Source organism: Protopterus annectens, chromosome 2.part1, assembly GCF_019279795.1.
Source record: "Protopterus annectens isolate FY-2018-M chromosome 2.part1, PAN1.0, whole genome shotgun sequence".
Taxonomy (NCBI): Eukaryota; Metazoa; Chordata; order Ceratodontiformes; family Protopteridae; genus Protopterus; species Protopterus annectens.
Window position 1 is genome coordinate 955659144 of NC_056729.1, and position 23407 is coordinate 955682550.

Sequence of the window (23407 nt, forward strand, 5' to 3'; positions counted from 1 at the left end):
ATCATCTACCAACAATACCTCTAAGTGTATAGCCTCACAATTCAATACTCACTTTTTCAATTAAATAACCTCCCTCATAAGCAATAATACTAACTCATCCCTATCAGTATCCACCTCTACTGTATCTAACCATAACTCATTCCCCCATTAAGCCCATACAAACTAGTTACATAAAAAAGCTCCTAACCAAATTAAAACCCTGTACTCTTGCAGCCAATCAACTCCCCAATGAATTTCTAAAACTATCGGCTACTTCCATCTCTTATCCTATATCTACACTAATCAACCACTCCATCTCTGAACAATATGTACCTCTCCTCTGGAAAATATCATATATCATTCCCTACAGACTTTTCAAACTATCATCCCATTGCCATTCTCTTCCCCCCTAATCAAAATCTTAGAAAATACATTCATCAACAACTGCTTGACCACTTCCTTAAGAACAACCTCTTATCCAATTCTCAACATGGCTTACGACCTAAGCATAGTACTAACATCACACTTAAGTTTCACTAACACTGTAAACCTCCTCAAAAATGAAGGGAAAAACTTGTCTCATCAATTTTCCTCGATATGTCCAAAGCTTTCGATACGGTGTCCCATCAAATACTTCTCAACAAACTAGCGATATATAACCTCAGTACAACATACCTGACTTCATTTCACAGCTATCTTTCTAATCAACAACGGTCTACCAAATGGGAAAACAAACTCTCCCTCCTTCTACCCATCTCTGTCGGAGTCCCCCAAGGGTCCACCCTCGTTCCTCTCCTCTTCATTATATCTACCAATAACCTTAGTACCACCAATCAACTAGCCCCTATCATTCAATATACCAATGACACCTCTCTTATCTGCTCTTCCCCCTCACCTCAGGAACTTTAAGAAAAAACACAAAAATCTCTCCAAGACCTAGAAAACTACCTCACCAACCATCACCTTACACTTAACTCAAAGAAAACTAAGCTAATGGTCTTTGGTTATCAAAAAGCTAAACATAACCTACCCCCTCTCACCATCTACTCCTCTAATGGCACAAAAATTGAACCTGTTAATCAAACTAAGCTTTTAGGTGTAACAGACTGTCTAAAATTTGATAAACATATATCACTAACAATTAAAAAAGTCCACATCCAACCTGGCTCACTATATAGGGCCAAATCATACCTAACCAACAATGCCAGAGTATCAACAGCCAGATCCTGCCTACTATCCACCCTCCTTTGTTATTTCCAAATCTTTACCAACCTGTTCAAGTCCAACTTGAACAACCTAGAGACCTGCTATAACAAAATAGCCAAGTTTGCCATTAACCTACCCCATAAATAAATCTCATCACTGTTCTACCCTTAACCAACTCAACTGGATTGAACTACTCAGCCTATTATCTCTCAACCAACTAAGCATTACCCACAGTATCATTCATAAACCCAACAACCGCCCTGCTCTCACTGACCTAGTTCAGCCTAACACAAACCTTAGGTCCCTTAGATCATCTGAAAAAGTAATTCTAAAGGTAACTAAAGCACATAACTACTATGGTGACTCCCTCTACTGTCATAAAATACCCAAAACCTGGAACTTACTGCCCCAAAAATCCTAAAAAATCCAGATAGTCATAAATTCAAACCACTGCTAAAAGAACACCTTATTAATTACTGGCTGTGCTCTTGCACAGTTACAGGATAATTACACTGGCATGTTATCTCTTACTCTCACTAGATCATCTTTGTATACATACCAACTTATACCCTCCTATGAGACAGCAAGTTATTTGTCTGTTTCTCTTCTTCTAACCTAACAAATATGCAACAAAAAAAAGAAAAGTTTTTTTATTCTTATCAAGATTTGTATAAGACTGTATACTATGAATTAGCCTCATCGTAACTTTTAATCAAATATTTCTGTGTTTGTACACTGTGCACGATACTCTGCTGTACTTTTCACTGCTGTTTTTTTTTCTGTCAATTACTTGTTGGAGCTTTTCTCCTCGGGTCTCCACTGAAAACTGACTCCTGGCCCAGTCAGACAGTACCTGGTAAACAAATGTAAATAAATAAATAAAATGGGATGCATAAACATCATAACTAATAATGCTGTCAGAGCTATGTACTGGAGGCCAGACAGTGCAAACAACTGGTGCAAAAAAATGCAAAATACAAAATATAAACTACACCCACTGATATTACAAAAGTAAAACTATGTACAGGAGATAAAACGTATCATAGGAGGTACACACATTAGAATATAAAAATATATAAAGACTGCCTAGATAAGGTTGTATACAACGTATATGACAACACAAAGATACTGCATTTCTAGCTCTGTAAGTAGAATTACTTGTAAAAGTTAACATTGTATTTGTTTGTGTGTGAACTTGGTCTGCAACCTTATTCTTGAAGTTTCATTCAAAATTGAGAGAGAATTGTGAACTACTACAGGTTCCAAGCCTCAGTTAGTCATTTATTACTGCATTTTTCTATATACAGCATTACTGACTGGTTTGGTGCCTAAGACTGTAAACTGGATTGCAATAGTGGCAGTACTGTAATTTTTGCTGTAAGAGTTGTGCTTTTGTAGCTGTTTACATTCCTGTCTTGCTGCTAGAGTCTTATATTCTGCTTATAATTTGCCTGCTTAAAGTTACAGTTTAGTACCTTTTGTTTGTTATATTTGTTACTGTTCATCCCATTCTTTTGTCTGCTACTTTGTTAGAGCCCTCCCAGACCTCATTGATACATTAAGTACCGCTCCCTAATTTTTGTATACTAACTTAATTTTTCTCCTTGTCCCCACTTCAAAAGCTAAAGTTTCTGAAATTCTAACCTACCTGCAATCACTGACCAGTGACTCAAGAGCCACAGGACTAAGTGAACTGTGATTTGTTACACATTCTGAAGTCACAGATCTCCACTATTGGATTTACTTGGCTGGATTGCTCTCCAGCTTGTCTGCTGTAACCTACACAGAGCTGGGCACACTCAGGGTCTTGTATTCAAGACCCCGAGAAACATGGAAAGCCTGTTAACATCCAGGTTTTCATCAAAACGGAGGAAAACAGCTGCACTATGCTGTGCTCAGTACACCACCATCATTGGGCTCACTCTACAGTGGGTTGCCTGCACAACAGCGTTCTTCCCCCCATAAGAGACATGCAAAATCTACACAACCTTATAAATCCAGGTTCAAGGCATGAATAACCTGTGTCAAGGACAAATACACACACCTTGAGCTGTAGTAAATCCCTGACCAAATAACTATGTATCTCCAGTATGCCTTAGTAATAAATCCACCCAAACAGTATCCAAAATGAACTGACCACCAATTAATTATAGTCACCTCTGTCCCTGTGAGCCATTCCTGTGAAAGACATGGACCAGCACTTCCACCACAATTCATGTAACCAGCCGGATTCAGTTGGGTATCTTGACAGTGTAAGAACTTATGATCATGTATTATTCAAACAGCATAATACAGAGTGTGAGAGTTGCACATACATAATGTCCATGCAGGGAAAAATCTTACACATAGTAACCTCAGACACCAAAACTGTCAACGATATATCTCATACCATCCCTCACCAAAGCCATCACAATACACAAAATTCATCACATGCTGATGTTCTAAAAATTAACATGCCTAAACCTCAAAGACCTCCAAAATGTATCATTGACACAAAGCAAACTCATCAAATTAAGGCTACCACATCACAAAGCACAAGTACCACCAGTGTCATGGATGCTGAGCCCGTAAGTTAGGTAGGCATCTACCCAAACAAACATTCTAATTATAGGTGATTCCATTGTTAAGATATACAAATATACCTCCTACTAGGTTAAGCAAGGAAAAAAAGTGATGGCTCCATCAGATCACACACGCACTTAAGTCCTTGGAACAATAAGTACCATCATGATTCTGTCATAGTATGTGTGGGTGTCAATGACTACAGATGTATGTTACTGGACTAAATGAACAGAGACATGATGGAGCTCCCACACTGTGTGTCCCAGGCAGATATGAGCCTAACACTGAGCAGCATTCTACATTTTCCAAGGATGAAGCTGTGATATCAGCAAAAAATAATTGACTTCAATAATTGGCTTAGTTTACGTTACGGTATCATTTGAAGGGGTCCAATATCTGTCAGCCTGGGAAGATATGATCAACAGACCACTCTACTTCACCAGGAATGGCTGCATCTGACCAGTCTTGTGTTTTGACTGGAGGCAAAGTCATTATTCACCCCCCAGTGTCTTTTTTTTAGGAAATGACAATCTGATAAACCAACATGACAATGCAAGTAGAGGAAAACATGAAAGTGTTACTCACCAATGCCAGGAGCCTAAATAAAACTCCACACTCTACAAGTCCTCCTCACCCTGGAGGACAAATGTGTGGTGATTAAGGCAGGATTTAAAAGGTGGACAGCACTCCGGCAATGCAAGGCTATAATGACTTCCACACATTTAGTCCAGCTACTGTGCAGATGACAGAAAAAAGGTGGAGGTGTCTATTTTCATCCAGAAGGGACTCGCATCAAGGCTGGTAAAGCACCACAATGTACTACGGCTTCTTCATGTCCAAATAACCATCCAAAAGGTCTCATACTATAGATTAGATAGCTACAGAAGTCCCTCTATAAGCCAAGAAAGCCAAAATACAAATCTACAAGAAAGTACAGTTGTGCAAGTTCTTAACCATATCAGTAGATGTCCAACTTTTCACTGTTAAGTATTCTTTACTCTGAGGATAGCCTAACATCCAGCCAGCATACCAAAGCCTTTACACCTTCCAGGTATTGTACGCCAAATGTATTTCCTATGTACAAGGTGTAAGGTACTCATGCAATGTAAGGATGTCTAATCCTCAAAACTGAAGTGCCGTAGAAGAACCAGCTAACCCCCAAAAAGCCAACAACATATACATCCAGGAAGGGAAGAAAAAGATGGAAGAAAGAACCCCTTGGCCAGAAGAACACAGAGAGAAGTAATAGAAGGCAGTAGGGAGAGACAGAATACTGTAACAGGGAGAAATAAGACATCCACTGTTAGATTAAGATCTTACACAGTTACACTATGTTCTCCCTTATCACTGCTACAGTACTCTACTCTTGGGAAGAGTACAAAAGCAAACAGAATGTATGGCAGGAGGAAAGCGTAGAACAGCCTTCCACAAACTCATGAAGAATGGCCCTGGCAAAATACACCCTGGCCCTGGAAATGACATTCAACTTGCACTTTTTGGCAGAAGTATGACCAGAAGGCCAAGTAGCAGCTTTTGAGGCCACTGCCCTGGCAGAATGAGCATGAACAGAAGAGAAAAATGCTTGCCATGAAAAGAATAGCAAAAAGAAATGGCCTTAGAAATCCAGAAAGAGATGGTTTGCTTACACACTGTCAAACCTACTTTCCTGGCATGAAAGGAAATTAAATGTTGCTCAGATTTCCCGATACGTCTCATCTTATCCAAGTAGTATCTGAGCTGTCTACGTAAATACAAGGTGTGAAGAACCCTCTCACTAGTAGTCTGTGGAGAAGGAAAAAAGAAGGAAGATGAATGGACTGATTCAAGGACAAATCATTAAGAAACTTGGGCATAAAAGAAAGATTGGTATGAAGAGACACCCTGTCCTAGTGAAGAAACAAACCTGGAAGAACCACCATGAGTGCATGAAGTTCAGAGACTCTTTGGCAGAAGTAAGGTCCACAAACAATACAATTTTCAAAATACAATGTTATAAGGAAAAAAAGAAGGCTCAAAGCACGACTGAGTCAATTTTTTAAGAACAAAATTAAGGTCCCATGAAGGGGGAATAGGTTTTCTTGGAGGCCTAATATGAAGGATACCTTTTTAAAAATTTTTGACTTCAAAACTAGAAGCCAAAGGTGGATTCAGAGTCAAACAAGTGGAAATGACTGACAACAGGGGAAGTTGTCTGTTCAGAGTTGAGGCAAAAAGATCTATTTAAGGAGTACCCGACCAATGTATAATGTCCAGAAATACAGTGTACTATTAAAATTTTTAACAGTACTCCATTGACTGAACTATCAACGAACACGGAAGTTTGAAAACGGTAATATCGATGTCAAAAAAACAATCTAGGAACGGGTTTTAACATGGGTCGAGGTAGGTGTTCAGTATTATTCCGAACTACAAACATTTCCTCTACCTCGACCCATTAAAACCCGTTCCTAGATTGTTTTTTTGACATTGATATTACCGTTTTCGAACTTCCGTGTTCGACGATAGTACAGTCGACGGAGTATGGTTCGAAATTTTGATAGTAAACCAGAAATACTTCCCTGTGAAGCATGCATTTGTGAGAAGTTGTCCTGGACCAAAGGAATCTGGCTGACTAACTTTATGGATGACTGCAAGCTAGGAAAAGTTTTTGGCTTCACAACTGACTTAACCATTCTGCAGGAAAGTTTGTCCCAAACAAAGAACAGGTGCCAGAATCATGGACTGAAACTAAATGGAAAAAATGAATTTTCATATCCTTTGGTAAGCCTTCTACCCAGTAAAAATAAAACATTGCCAATATGTCCCTAAAAGTTGAGCTAGTTTGGAATTTGAACAGTGACCTAATTTCTGACCAACATATGTCAACTGTTATAAGCAAGTTTTTCAATACTGCACAGGTTACAAACAAAGGGACTGTGACTAGATCTTGTGATGTCATTGCCCCCCTTTTCTTAGTCCCTGTTAAGCCAATCATTGAGTATAATCCCCCCTTTGCCATGTATCTGTCCAGACAAAGGCAACAAATGAAATGCCCACAGACACACCTGAATAAAATGATACAAGGCCTAAACAAGTCCTACATGAACTGCCTTGAAGCCCTGTCACTGTACTCTGTATCCCAAAGAGTGCTAAGAGGTGACCTATACCTGGTATACAAGGTATCCTCTGACACAATACTGATGGACCTACCCCCCACATCAGCAAGTTGAATTGCATCAGAAATACCCTGTGCAGGGATCTAAATATATTTTATAACAAACAGAACAGTTTGAAGGGACAGATATATCTCACAGGGGATACCTCTGTTCTGGAACAAACTCTCCATTACCATACAACAAAGCTCATACTTGTCCATATTCAAGCACAACTTGGATCTACGGATGGGTACTAGAAAAAAATAAACCAGTACTGCCCTTGTACTACTAAAGGACAGATGCAGCTCTTATGTTTTATTTTATGCATGAGTCTTCTCAAATTATATATGATGATACCAGTTAATATCGCTAGGGACAATATGTAATTATAGTGCAGGAGATGGGTAAAGCCAATCTACTACCAAAGAAGACAGGTTAATTTAAGTACCAAAAGGGAAATGGCCTAGGCTTAAAATGTTCTGTAAGGGCAGCTAGCCTAGTACCTACCGAAGAACCTATAAAAATTATATGCACCAATATTTTATTCTTGTCAGTACATGAGTATGTGTCTTGATTTCTGTGAGGTGAGAAACTAGAAGGTGTAGGTATATACAAATATGGGATGTACTGTAAAGTGTCTTATTAGTTTAGAAGCATGCAGTGTGCATTTCTCAGATCTAACCTGAGCTCTTTTCCATGCTTTCCACTCTTCATACTTGATTTTGAATTCCTGCAGTTTCTTTTCATGCTCAGATTCGTGTTCTTCCAGCTGTTCTTTTAACTCAGCCTGAATTTCCTTCTCATAAGCTCTGTCATCCACTTTACGGTCAACGGTTTCCCTTTTAAAAGATTTTACAAAATCTTAGTTGATATTTTCACTGTGTGTAACATTCATGGATAGTACAGAAAAGTGACAGAAAACATGAATACAAACCTTTGTACTAGAAATAGTGAACAATATCAATGAATGGAAAGATTCACAAGATGGCAGGCAATAAAAGCATTCAATCAAAGTTCACAGCTCACTACATTTTATAACTTCTTTATTTATTTAAGCTAAAAGGCAATTGTTGTGCATTCTCTAGGTGAAACTACTCTTGTTCACAGGTTCACATGTACATACTAGGATAATGACCACCACAGCCTTTATAAGCCTAGCCACGCAAGCCAATCGAATTATATCCTCATGTACCTTTGGGTCTATTACGACAGGTATGCTAGTTTGGAGGTGGCCAAGGGCTTTGTGGGATGGTATGTTAATTAGGTACTATTTTACTTACTCTGTGCCTCTTTCCATTACAGAGTGGAGGGACCAGAATTTACAATTTACCATCTATCTAATGGTCAAGGTTAAATGTGGATAGGGTCAGGGATGAACTCTGCTTCACATGAATGGGAAGCCCATTCCATAGCACGGGGATCCTTTGAGACACATATTGGTCTCACCAGCATGTTCTATTTATGTCACAGGCAATGTTTAAATCTTTGGATCAAGTATTTTTAGTGCTGTTTGTTTTGCAGATGTGCAAAAGATACATCAGGGCTGGATCTGAGGATGCCTTTTATGCCAGGCATAGAATGTCTGTCAGTAACCTATAGAAGGCTGAATATAAAGATATAAAGATAGAGGCTTAAAGAGATTGGTGTAGGACAATGTGTTAATTTCCCTGGATCATCCTGATGAAGAACCTACGTGGGTATTCCAACTGTTGAAAATGCCTGGTCAGGTAAAAGCAGAAGGTGGCATTGTACAACTGATAGGTCTAATAATAAACGGATAATGTGGTACTATACTTTCCTTGGACCTGGATGTCATACCCTTACTTCTAAGATGAGGTGACATAGAATGACTTTCTTGCAACCTATGTGGTTGCTGAAAGCCAGACTGCCTACATATGTTCCGAGATTACTAACTACCAGGTCAACCCTTAGGGGTCTTTTATCAATGAGGTAATTGGCTTGTGTGGATGTTTTTCCAAAGGCCACTATAATGCACTTTTTGGCACTGAGTTTTAAATTCTGGCTTTGGCATCCATCATTTGTCTATGTTAGGCCCTCTTGCAGTATATTAGTGTTATAAGGGAAATCTATGACGGATTCCAATTTGTAGTAATCTGTGAACTTGGTGAGCCAGAGACCCTTGAGATTAACTTTGACTTCTAAGAAGTAGAATTCCGACAGGACCAGGCTCAGCATGGATCCCTGAGGTATTCCGCTCATGATCAGTGTCTTGGTGGAGGTGGTCTCACCAATCCTGACTTCCTGGGTCCTTTCTGTAAGCCAGCAGACAATCCAGTGAGTTATGTAAAGATTTATGCTTAGTTTGATGAGTTTGTCAACAATACTTGAGTGGAGGATCATACTGAACACCTAAGTCAGGTCGAGTTTGGCAGTATGCATTGTCTTTCCTTCATCCATTGCCATGCTAACCATCTCAAAGTCTGCCAGGTTAAGTAGGCAAGACCCTCTCTTGAAAAAGCCAAACTGGGATGGGTCCAGTGTCTGTAAGTCGCCAATGTCTTTAGTGATCATTTCCATGACAATTCATTCCACAATGTTGACATTAAATTTGTCAGACTGGTGTGTATGCAGCTTCCAGGGTCAGTTGATGGACCACACTAGTGAAGAGGAATGACTGTTGCAGTCCTCCACTCACTTGGTATATAACCTGTTTTGAAGCTGTAGTTGAGAAGTACTTCAAGTGGTCCTTAAAGGTCATGTTTTAAGCTATTTAGGAAGCAACCCAGAATACTGTCAGGGCCTACTGAGGCAGCATTTTTGACCTTGGCAAGCTCCAAAACTTGTTACCTGTTGATAGTTGGGGGGATACACTAGAAATTATTTCACAGAGGGAAGCATGGGGGTTAAATTTGGGTGGAATTTGGCAGCCAACAGATTTGCTAGGAGTCTCTTGCTCAGTGAAGGTGGTACCATTTACCACCAGTTCAGCACACTGCTGTGTGTATTACCTTTAAGATTTCAGACATAGCTGAACAAGGCCTTGAGGTTGTTCTTAGCCTGATAGGTTATCCTGACCTCATAGTTGGCCCTTTTGGACTTAATCATATTAGTTTCTTGTTTAGTTTAATCAGTGAGCTCTTGTTTTCATGAGAGTAGCTCTTTCTAATTTTTGCCATGAATATTTTCCTTTTGTTATAAACTCTGTTAAAGCTGGGATTCTACTAGTGTGGTTTGGTTTTGGTGTTTGTTACTGGTTTACTTCCATTAGGTTCAGCAACTTCTATGTAGCCATTCACACATTTGTAAGGGTTTCTCTGTGTAATTTGGCAAAGGTTGCTGTGATTTCTAGGTTCGGGGGGTAGTTTGTTTCATAATAGTTCCTGACTGTTACATGTTTAGCTGGATTTCCCAACCTGATTTTTATTTTGAAGGAGACCGCTTTATGATCTCACTTCACCAGTGATGAGTAACAAGTGGGTAGTGCAGTGGTCACCCATATTGGTGAGTACTAGGTCTAGTACATTTGAACCACTGGTTGAAGTGCTCACTCTTTGGGCCAGTGTATTTGTGTTAATAAAGTCCAGTAAACACAGTGCCAGTGAGTCTGAGGCAGTGTAGGTTTCCCAGTCTATAGACTTTTAGTTAACATTCTCCATGAACAGGGCATCTGAATGGACAGTAAGTGTCTCCAGTAGATTGAGGTACGAGATTCTTGGAGCATAACTAGTGACCTATAGCTAGCTAGGATATGGTAAGGGACTTGCAAATGGATGAATTCCAGGGCATCATACTGTTTAACCAGCCAGTTTAATTTCTACAAGTCTTTTGGGTTTCTAATACTACTATGGGAATGGCTCCCATTCCTAAGTCAAAGTATGATTAAAGTTCATGAAATTAGTATTGTTTCAATCTTTGATGTTAGCTGTAAGTGCTCTTCACAGCACCTGCAATGTGCCCAGAAATGACTCCTGCAATTCATATGTAGTTACATGTATTGGTAGTATATCTAAATATGACTACAGATTCTTTTTTATGAGACCCATTGTTCCTACTACTATTGGAACTATCTGGGCATACTCTTCCACACTGCACTTGCTTCTGCCTGCAACATCCTGGTATTTTTATGACTTTCTGTCTCTCTCTACGTAAGACACTGTAATTGCTGGGTTTGGCAATTTAAACGGGACTACTATATCTGGTTTTCTCGCATCTATTTTTGAAACTGTTGGTAATGGGTGATTCCACATGATATAAACTTCGTCATTCTCTATAATGCTTTGTGACTCATGTTTCCAATGTTTTTCAGCTACTTCTGTATTATTATGTTTGCACAATCCCCAGTGCAACAGTCTTGCCACACTATTATGCCTTTTAACATATAGACCCATTGCCGTTAGTGTATCAAACCAAGCAACAAAATCTGCGACTGTTTCTATTTTTGATTTACAGAACCTGCATTTTCCTGTTTCTCCCACATGGTTCAATGGTCTTTGTAAACCAACATGTACATAGTCCACTATCCTGGGCCACCAATATTAACCTTTCATCTTTTGGTTTAAATTAATCTCCTCTTAATCATTCCTGTGTCAGGTCCTGCTTGACATGAGATTGTTCAAGGAGTTTTCTGTACTTGCAGCTCTGTTTATACCTTTTCCACCTTTCTTGCTTTCTCATCTGATCCTTCTTATATTATTTCTTTTGTTTTTTGGCACATCCAGTTGCTTCCTGATTTTTGTCTACTTCTGGTTTGATTTCCATGCCTGACACTGATATGCTTTTCCTAAACTAAGCAGGGAAGTCATCTTAGACTTGTTCTAGTCATGTTTTAAAACTTTCACTATGTTTGGAGCTGGTAAAGTCAGCAGATATTTATGCAGTCCTATGACTGCAGCACTACATATATAATCAATTTCAAGGAGGCTCATACCTCCTTCATAACAACGAACATACAGTCTTGGTATACACTGATTTTTATATACATTTTTGATAAGAGTGAAACATTTTTCCTGTTTTTCTGTCCAAATGATCCAGTACCTTTTGAGGCCAGTCAATCACCCTAAAACTGTAAGTTAGAACAGGAAGAGCAAATTGGTTTACAGCTTGGACTTTGTTGCTAGACGACAGGGCTGCTTTCAGTATTGATTTTAGTCTTCTAACATATTCCGTAGTGAGTTTTGTTCGCATTTGTTCACGTTTTGTCAATCCTTCATCAATTTCCAAATATTTATACACTCCCTCCTGCTTAATTTCTTTATACCCCATTCCTGTCCCAGACTGATATCTTATTGGTTTTGTAACTTTCCTGATTTAAATGTTGCTTTTACACATTTATCAAGACCAAATGACATTTTTGTATCATCAGAGAAAGTTTTGACTCCTTGCAGTTGTGATTTCAGCTCCTCATCTGATGAACTATACAGTTTTAAATTAGCCAAAAAAAAAAAAAAAAACAAGATGAGACGTCGTAACACTTTGTTGATTTCTGGGAGCCAAATTGTAGTCATGCCCTAATAATGTTAAGTAGACAGCTTAATGGTTCAAGGGCAAGACAAAATAGCAGTGGTGACAAAGAGCCACACTGAAAATACCCGCTTTGGATTTTTGTCCCTGGGATAATAATTTGTCCTTTAGCATGGCTTAGCTGCAAAGTGGTTTGCAATTGACATGGTCATTGTAATGTTACTGATCAATGTAGTGTGTGTCTTATACATCTGTAAGCACACCTTTATCTATGAATGTGGGATGCTGTCAAATGCTTTTTTTTGTAATCTGTTATTGTCATACTTAGAGTTTTTCCCCTTTTTACAATTCTCTATTATGGTTTTATTTAACAACAAATGATCCTTTGTTCCATATGACTTTTTTTTTTATTATTATTATTTTGTTCGGGTCTATATTAGTTCACCGAAAGATATTTTCAGTGAACACCTATTCATTGACACATTCAGTGAAAATCACTTCCACAATTCATGGAATTTCTCCAGGGCAATGAAACAACTACTCCACAGCATGACGAAACCCACAACTAATTAGATCACACCCACCCAAATGAGGGGCTTCACCCTCCCACCCCCTAAAACTCTATATACCAACTCCGAGATCGCACTACAGTGGCAAGGGCAAAGTTTTGTAGTTGGCCAACTTCTTCATTGCCCTGGGAAAATTCCACAAATCGCAGAAGTGATTTTCGCTGATTATGCCTAGATGAATGGATGTTCACTGAGAATATCTTTCAGTGAACAAATATAGACCCTTTTGTTCTATTGCCATGACTGAGTTTTACTCTGACTATAAATTCCATTGGCATAAATTCCAGTATACAGTTTATACATGGTTGAAAGGCAAGTTATTGATCTATAGTTTATAGTATAGCTTGCAGGTTCAGTCTTAAGGAGGAGTATCATTTTTCCTGTTCAGAATGTGCATATCAGTAGTTCTTACTCAGAGCCAACTCTTCTTCTAAAGATGTTAACACTTTTAGCCACAAGTTAGGCACTGCATCTGGGTCTGAGGCTTTCCAATTAGGAGCTTTTCTTAATTGTGTTTCAATTTCTCTAGCCATCACTTCATCTCATTTCATATCCTATATATCTGAACTTCTTACTGTTTTTTTACTTCTTCTATCCATTCAGCATCTCCGTTACGTTCCACAGGACCTTCATAGATATTTCTCCAAAATGTGTCTATTTCTTCTTTTTTTGGTGGTGTTTTTATTCTTTTTATTTCCTCAGTTTTCTATAAACTTTTTGAGTCATTAATGGACTGATTATTTTGTACTTTCCCCTATCTATTTATGGGTCCCTTTCAAAACATCTAAAACCCATAACATCTAATTTCATAACATTGAGACCAGAACATCTAAAACCCAAAACATCTAAAACTCATAGCACTGAATTTCATAACATCTAACAGTATAACTCACATGAAAATAACATCCCCTCCAGATATAATGGCATATAATGACACCAAACTACCAAACACACTTTTTACTACGTTTCTGCAGGGGGGCTTGATACAGTGGGGTTAGGAAAACAACTTTTTCCCCACTGTAGTGCGATCTTGGAGTTGGTATATTTAATTCACGGGGGGTACAGGGGGCTTGCCCCCCTGCATAAACATAGTAAAAGTGTGTTTGGTAGTTTGGTGTTGTTATATGTGGAGGGGATGCTTCAGATGTTCTGGTCTCAATGTTATGAAATTAGATGTTATGGGTTTTAGATGTTTCAAAGTAGACCCATATATATATATATCTTTTCATTTTTTCTGTTTGTCCTGATACCTTCAGTTTACTGCTTGCAATAGTGTCCTGGTCTGTTCTGACACTGCTCATTGCTTTCATCACATCTATCTTTCTAATTATTTTTACTGATCTGTTTCCTCTTTTATACTCTTCTAACAGTGACATTCCCTGTCTTAACTGCTTTATAGTTTATTTCATGCTTCTATGATAGCATTTGATTTCTTACCTTCCTTTCCCTTATTGCTTTGTATTTCTGTGGTAAGACTTTATCTTTTATTAATTTAGCTATGCAGTAATATAGTCTATTTACTTCTGTTATATTACATGAGTTTCTGTTACTAGTCGATTACTGTGTTCATTTGTTTTATTAGACTTCTAACATTTTGGGTCTTACTGACTTTCTGTAATCTATTTCTTTCATCAATCTTAATACATCTTGTGATGATTGTGAGGTATTGCCAACTATGTCAGGAGAAGTAGAAGTAGAGTAGTGGATGTGTAACATATACCAGCATAGCTAACTGGAGTTTGGTAAAGAATTATATGCCATTTGTATATCAAACTGATTTGTACAGGTGCTTGTGTTGAAAATGTATTTGTAAAGTTGCTTATGTTAAAAAATGTACCAACAGTAAGTCCTGCTGGACAGAAAAGAAATATACCTGTATGTCAGACTGTATTATAACTGTTGAAATGAATATACTGTAACAGAGGATACTGGAAGAAAAGATGTTAATCTCAGACCAGCTAAGTTTGAAAAATAGTTTGAAAATAAATTTCCTGGTTTAGGCCATAAAGATCGTATCTTACAGTTCTGATTGCAGCCAGAGACAAAATGCCTGTGAAAACCAGGACTTCCTTAGGAGTGAACTAATTGCTACCCTGGAAGGGTGGAAGTTTTTGAAATGGTTTTATAACTTCCAGTTGGTATAACACATCTTAGTAAAGCTCTACGTGTGTGTGTGTGTGTGTGTGTGTGTGTGTGTGTGTGTGTGTGTGTGTGTATGTGTATTATGACACATATATGCTAGATTCTGGTTTAGCTGCTAGTAAAGGGGGTAGTGTGGGAACCAGAAGTCAGATGACCAGATGTTGTGATGTCATTCTGTAATCCAGCACTGTAATGATGTTTTAATACTAGATGAGAAACAAGTTTCAGAGCAGTCTGTTTTTGAAACCTGACAATGAAGGAACACTTGTCCACTTCATCTTGCCTTGCTTTACTAAGAAACTAGGGAATAGCAATCCTTTAGATCAGTCAGGAAAATATAGTGAGATTAGTTAAGTACTGTTTTTCTGTAGCTGTGTGAATCTATCCATCTGTTTTTTTAAACATTTCCTGTGATTGAAACTCTGGTGTTTACTGTAAATAGATATTTAGTATTTTCATGTTCTTTTATTATATTATTAAATATATTTACACTTTTCATTGTAGTTGGTCTTTTAGAGACTATTTTAAACTTTGAGAGTACTTACATTTATTTGGTGACACTGTGGCCGCTCCTGAAAGCCTTCCTGCACTGGTCAAACACTACCATTTGTATTAGTATTAATTTTACACTGGATAATTGGGTATTGTTGTAACAGCCTTAGAGTAGCTGGCTTTGGAGTGCTCTGGTGACAGTATCTACCTCATAAGCCTGGGCAGAGATGGCAAAGCTGGTAAATCTGTGCCAGTCTTTCCCAGGGGTGGGTGTGTGTGTGTGTCTGTGTGTGTGTGTGTGAGCTATTTGGAGCAGGGACACAGAACACTGGTTTCACAGAGAGGGTGGTGGAGGACTTGGGTTGGAAAACTTGGCTGAGGACTCAACTGTACAGCTGTGGTCAGAGTGGAGTCTTATTTTGGGCCTTGTGAGAGAGAGAGGGAAACCCACCCCCAGGACAGAAGTGTGGCTCAAGGGAAATTGTGCTTGGTGCAGAGAGATGCAACTGGAAATACTGCATCTATCCTTGTTCCAAGTGAACATCCATCACCAGTGTCAGTGGTGAGGATTGTGGCTCCTTGATTACTGGCCCAGAGGAGGGGCATCACACATCTATCCATATCTATTAAATCAAGCAACTCTTTCCTAAGATCATTTATTCTACACTGAAGGCACATTCTTTTTTCTCTCTTTCTCATGGGCATTTGATAGAAAGTTCCAGAACATCTTCCTATGACAGATTCTCTTCAGCTGTATCATGTGTCATCCACTGCTGTTTTATATGGGAAGTCACTGACCTATCACTCCACAACATTGACTGTGTCAGAGTTGGCACTGTTTCCTGCTCCTTCCCTTGCTGTACAACTCTAAGTGAACTTTTATACTGGTTTCCTACTGAATGCAACTGTATCTTCATGTAGCATATCTTCATGTAGCAAGTGACAGGATGCTTCCTGTTCCACCTGTTTCTACTAAACTCGGGGAACCATTGTTCCATCATGTTGTTATGTTACCATTGCTGGATTTTCAACACTAAATCCTTCACTTAATAGGTTAACTTCAGTTTCTCCTTCTTTAACTTCTCCATTACTAATGCTCTTTTCTACCTTCACCCCTTTTTTCTTATTTTTACGCACTGCAAAAATGTTTATATCCAGATGCCTTTGCCTGTATTTCTCTTCAAATATCTTTGGAGCTGCTTTTTTTGTACTGATTCATCTCACTTTCTCCTTTGCATAAATATTGCACCATATGACCTCTCTTTTGCTTTCTCATTTACATATTTCTTTTCCAAATGTCTCCCACTCCAACTGTTCTTCCTTACTTTGGTGGACTCATTGCTCCATAATCCTGTGACATAACCTGCGTTAGACTTTCTACACTAAATCCAGCACTTTGCAGGTATTCCATAATTTTAGCTTCTATTTGTTTAACTCCTGCTTTACTAATCTTCTGTTCTATGTACCCTCTTTGTGATCTTATTTTTGTATTGTGAAATTTTCCGCATCTGGGTGCCTTTGCCTGTATTTCTCTTCAAATATCTTTAAAACTGCTTTTCTTTTGTATTGATTAGTTTGGCTTTCATTTTGCATTAATATTGCACCATATCAGATCTCTCTTTTTTTCTCATGTCCCGGTTTCTTTTTTATACCTTTCAAAAACCTCTAGGTTTTGTTCTTTGTATTTTTACACTTCTTTTGTTGCTTCTTTTTCCAAATGACCCAAAGTTTCTTGGTCTATAAAATGTTGATCATAGACCTATTGTAGTAACACAAATTTGCATTTGAAGCTTTTGACAGTTCTTCTTGTGCAAGTATTTTTCTTTCCTCTAATTAATCTCTTAATCTTTTTGAATATATTCTATCTAGAAATTCTGGGCTTCTTGCATAATAGTAACAAATACATAATTTCTTCCTTATCCTCAATAGTCCACTCTATCTTCTTTATGGCTCTTTTTGACCTGTCGGTTTTTGTAGCTTTTGTGGACTGCTGTTTCCTTCTACAACCCTGGGCCATCCTTCCCCCAAGTCTGGCCTATACCCGTTGCATGAATGTTTTTGTGTTTTGTGGATTCTACACAGTCATTTTTTTCAGTACGCATACCAGGATTGGCCACTTTTTATCCTGAGACTTGAGCAACCAGTTGTCTTTTTTATTTTTTTAACCTAGTTCTGTCCATGATAAATGCCATATAAAATATAGTATATATATCAGTGTTATCTTTGTGAGATTTTGCAAAAACTTGGTCCACCTCATGAAGGTATTCACCAAGATTTTAGGATAAATTCAGTTCCACCAATACTAGTCTCCTTTGCTTGCTGATTTGATCATTTCTCCATTTTCCATTTTGTTTAACCAACCTGGAGGTATATTTGTTACTGATGTAGACTGAGACACCTACACATTTAGATCCTGTCTGTGCTGCTACTGGTCTATATAATTTGAAAGCACTGTAGCCTTGCAATGCCAGACTACTTTCTGTGGCTTTAAACCAAGTTTATATTCTCCAGAGTAAGGAAAACTTGTTGAGGCTCCTAGCATTAAGTAGTAACACCTTAAGTTTTGTTTTTTTTTTGCTATATTGGAAGGCCTGTCATTTTGACATTACCATTGGATAAAGTTTTAGCCAATATCCGAAGGCCCAGGGAGGGACAGGTGCAGACCATCCTTGGCAAAGCAACATGGTCTGTTAACTATGTCCTCCCATTCAGACATATAATGAATCACTGTGGAATGACACCAGAAACTAAGCATCATTGTTGTTTAATGTAGAATGCTGCTCAATGCAAGGCACATACCTGCCTGTGACACATATTTAGAGACATTCATAATGTACTCCAGTGAGGTAAATCTCAGGTCATTTACACCCATATGGACTATGACAGAATCATATTTGTACATGTGGTGTACTGACTCGAGTGTCTGCATGACATTGTAGAGCATGGCTCCAGAGTCCAGATAAGCAGCTAACCTATATCTTCTCCTTGTCCAACCTAGTGATTGGGCATCTGTGTGTTGTACAATGGAATCCACTATGACAAGAGTCCTAGGTAAAGTGTATGCTTGTCTTATGGGGGTTCACCTTGGATGACCATTGGGTGAAGGCTTATGTGTTGTGTTTGTTTTTGTTACTGATATGGCTTATGTGTTGTGTTTGTTTTTGTTACTGATATGTGCTTTAAAGATTGCCAGGACAGGCACTGCCTTTTGTAAGCTTAGGAGATTTTTGAGATTTGGGAAGGTTTCTTTTAAGTGCCTCAATATAAGATGGTCTGTGTGTGCGGTAATCAGAATGTGTTGAGGAAGCAGTGTGTGTTCCTGACAAATTTAGGGAGATTTCTGCTACGAAAGTTGTGTATGTACATCTTTTGCATACTGTGTTATTTACTTTAAGGATTAAATGGATGTCCGTGAACATTAGACAATTGCTATATTGTCTCAGGATGTTCATATCTACAAAGCTGGCCACAGAGTCATAAGGAAATTACATATTACTAGTACTCAGTATGTTGTTAGTATTCAACTCACAACCTTATCATGCAGTTAGCTACACACAGTGGAACTGTCACAACTCTTCCAGTTAAGCCCTTGTTAATGCCTTTGCACCTTTTTCCATGAGACATCAGACATGCTTAAGATGCAGTAAAAAGTCTGTTTGCCTTTCACCTCAAGTAAATCATGTGAAGGCAATTTACATACCATAAGCAGAAATTACAAAAGCTTACACAATCTGACATTTGATTTTCCAGCTACCTTTACCACTAGTTAATCTTTGTGCATCTGTGCCAATGCCAGAAGAACTATACTGGAACCAGACCCTTTTAATGGAATGGATAAATCTGGAGATGATACATGCATTAGAATCTACATATTCTTATACTTGATGTCATCCCACTTAAGGCACACATCCCAGCTTTACGCAGGGATGAGCTCAACCAACATCTAAACACAGGAAGCTAGTTGTACCTTTTTTTGGTTACACAACACAGAATGACACCTTCAAAATTTTCATTTCAAAGGATTTTCAAGTTAAAAAATCTTTAGCATTGCATTACTTATATCATAACACTTTCTGTTGTTTTCCATCTCACAACCTCTCTTCTATAAAGATTTTAAGTCTTATGTAATTACTAGTTGTTCCTCTTTCTTTAATCCATTCGTCTTTTTTTCTACAACTGATCAGATCCAACTCGTGTGGGAGTGTGTGCGTGTTAATTAGTGGAAGGACAGATTCCATTCCAGTAAGCACCAAGCTCAAGTGTGGAATCAACCACAGTCAGCTCTGCTACTCTGTCAAAAGCAGAACACAAATTCAGACTCATATTCATATCTAAGGACAATCAACATTATGTCTCAGTAATGTACAAGGAAACTAGAGACTGTGGTAGAAATCAGTATGAGGATGGTCAGAAAATGGAATAGGGATCCCCACCTACACACAAACTTGACAAAAGCATACAAACTCCTTTAAAAAAGATAATCAAGCAAAAAAATCAATGTGGGGGAAAGAAAGGGCATAACTAATTGCTATATCACTGTGCTGCCCATTTTTTTTACTACATCTATTCAAACTGATATTTCTTCTGAAGTATTAATTCACTGATACCAAAACTGATAATCATTCACACTACACTGCAGACTCTGATCAAATGTTTTCAACTGAATAACTTGTTAAATAAATTGTTTTTTTACTACATCTATTCAAACTGATATTTCTTCTGAAGTATTAATTCACTGATACCAAAATTGATAATCATTCACACTACACTGCAGACTCTGATCAAATGTTTTCAACTGAATAACTTGTAAACAATCTTAGTGTAAAATCTCCTTTATGGAAAGGGGATCCCTTCCTGGTGGTTCATCTTCATTTGTAAAATTAACTACTCTTTTTTAACTAATAAAAACACTGTGAAGGTTCCCTACTCTGTGTCAGCAATCAAGCAGTCTTAATATTCACCACTGACTCCGGTGAGGGATGATCACTAAGAGCAAAGATGGATTCACAACACACAGTATTTTCAGATGCAGTTCCCTGCACCAAGCACAATTTCCCTTAAGAGCACACAGGAAGCATGCTCCAGACCTGGGGCTGGACTCTCCTTTTGTCTCCAGACCCTCACAAAACTCCACACTGACCACTTTGGAGCTCTATGTCCTTGTTCCCAGTAGCTGACACACACTTGGATATTTCAGTTTCAGGCACACACATACACACCTTGGAAAAGCCGGCACAGATTTCCTAGCCCCTTTCTGCCCAGACTCTGAGGTAATCATGCTGCTACCAGTCAACTACCCTAAAGCTCTTACAAAGGGTACCAAATTATACTGTGTAAAATTAATACTAATGCAAATGGCAGAGTATGACCAAAGCAGCCAGGTTTTCTGGAGCAGCCACAGTGTCACTAAAACAAGCATATGTACTCTCAAGATGTTAAAAGTAGTATCTAAAGGACGAGCCACAATGAAAGGTATTAAAATATTTAATGATAAATAATAAACCAGAAAACAAGAGAATACTGAATACAATAAACAAGCAAGTTTCAACCACAGTGATACAAAAAATAATACAATTGGATAGTTTCTCACAGATGCTGCAGAAAACAATACTAAACTGTTCTCACTAAATGTCCCTGACTAAAGAATTACTGTTCCCTGACTACTTACTGAAGGAAGGGAAGCTAAAGTGTGTTGAGTGTCTTACCATAGCAAAAGCCAGATGATGTTGTCTCTGTGTGGATGTACAAGATGTATATCCTGTCAGAAATTTTTCCTGTCAGGTTTCAAAGTGCTGCTGCGAGGGTTCCAAAAAAAACAGATCCTGGTTAGAGGATGACATCACCTCTGCTCATCTGACTCTGATACAACACACACACAGAGCTTTGCTAAAATCTATGGCAGCATCTGAATAATATAACACAATTTCAAACTTTCCACCCTTCCATGGTTATCTGCTAAACATACATATTTGATCAATTACAACAATACAACCTTTTATACATGCATGCATTCTTTCTGTCCATCATGACCTACTGTTGATGCATTTTTAACACAAGTAACTTTACAAACATATTTTTAACTCAAAACATCTGTACAAATCAGTGTGCTAGTCAAATAACACAAAATACTTTACAAAATGCCAACTAGCTATGCTGGCATATGTAGACAAGCATCACCCTACTCTCCCTGGCACAGATGGCACTGCCTCATAACATTACAGTCATGAGTAAGACTTTCAACATGGCTACAACACTAGTCAACAGGTTGATTTCAGCTCTCCAACTGTGGAAACAGAAACTGTTGAAAAAGGGCCAGAATAATGGTCTGTTTCAGTAAAGGTCAATCACTGGCCATTAATTACACTGCACGGATGCCAGCAAACAACTCTGGAGACCCCAAGATGAAATCAACTAGAAAAGGGGAAGAGAAAACTCTAACTGTGGAGAATCCTGTTCAGCAAAAAGTAGTTTATAAGTTTAAGCTTTAGTACATGATATAGCTTTTTGCAATTTGCAAGAAAAAATAAATCAAATCCACTTAGACTTGCTTAAAATAAATGAAACACTGAAGAGTTAAATCAACAAAAATAACAAAAGGGGACTTCCAAGATGGCTGCATACTGATCCAAAGCTCAACTTCACCTCTGCAGAAACTGAGAAGCAACAACCAGTGATATTGTCAGCTTGACTAAAATTCAGTTACTGGCTAGCAAGTACACTGCCTGGATGCCAGCAAAGAAAAAACTGAGAGAGCCCAAATGAAAATCAAATGGAAAAGGTAAAGACAAAAACACTGACTGGGAAGAATCCTGCAGTTGTTCAGCAAAAAGCAATTCAAGCTCCAGTCCTGGCTCAAGACATGACTTCAGTAATCCAGAGGGAAAAAAAATCAAAACATGCTCAGAGATAATTAAAATAAGCAAAATACTGAAGGAGTATATCAAATCAAATGACAAAAGGCTTGAACAAATGCAAGAAGTCTTAAACAGATATTCAGATGAGCTGATAAAAGTGCAAAAAAACACAGGTTGAGATGAAGAAAAGGCTGATGGGTATGAGACTACTCAAGAAGAGATGCTTCAAAAATGGTAGAATTATAGGCCATAGCACATTGGGAACACCTGAGAGTTTCTGGTGTACCTGAGAAACTAAAAGGAACAGATTGTATTAACTTTATGAAAGCCCAAATAACCAACTGGACAGTTATTCCACAACAGGAACTGTTAACTGAAAAGACATACAGTATGTACACTCCAAATCTGGCCATTAGAAAGTAGCAAAGACCTTTATCAGTAAAGATACAAACCAACCAGCAGAAAGAGTAGAGCCTGTCAAAATTGTAGCACAAGGGTAAAGTATTAAAAGTTGAAGACAGCAGAGTGTTTGTGAGAACGTATTCTTCACTTTACATCAGGTAGAAGAGAAACACATTTATTCCAGTAATCAGGGAATGTCAAGAGGCAGGTATGAGATTCAAGATACCGTATCCAGCTGTATTCAGAATATTTCTTTCTGAAGGATCAAAGTCATTTTTGAAGCACAACAGGCTAAGGAGGAAATGCAAATGTATGCCCAACAGAAAGTGAACCAACAAGCAAAGGAGGACTTTGCTTATCATTCTTCTAATAACAAAGCACAAGGAGAGATTTTGCCAGTGAAACCTTTTCCACTGTTCCAAAGGAAAATGATTAAGCGAAAAAGCATAGGAGTTAACCAGAAGAATCATGAGTACCTTGGAATTGAACCTGAATCTGGAGTTAGGAGATGCTGTTGAACAGGAAAACCAGCAACACAGAAATTAATGAATAAATGTGAGACTGCAAAGCCTCTATCACATTTGTGAAATACTGCTGTATAAGAATAAGTAGAAAGAGTAGACTTTCTATGACTTTGTTAAACTTG

The 23407-nt window shown here is 38.2% G+C and overlaps 1 protein-coding gene across 1 annotated transcript in view; it reads right to left on the reverse strand.

Moving 5' to 3' along the window:
- Positions 1–23407, reverse strand: part of CC2D2A (coiled-coil and C2 domain containing 2A) — a 3655067-nt gene that overhangs the window by 2543899 nt on the left and 1087761 nt on the right. Inside the window, exon 14 of the mRNA XM_044062582.1 lies at positions 7564–7720. Within this exon, the coding sequence (XP_043918517.1) occupies positions 7564–7720 (157 nt within the window). The remainder of the gene's footprint in view (positions 1–7563; positions 7721–23407) is intronic.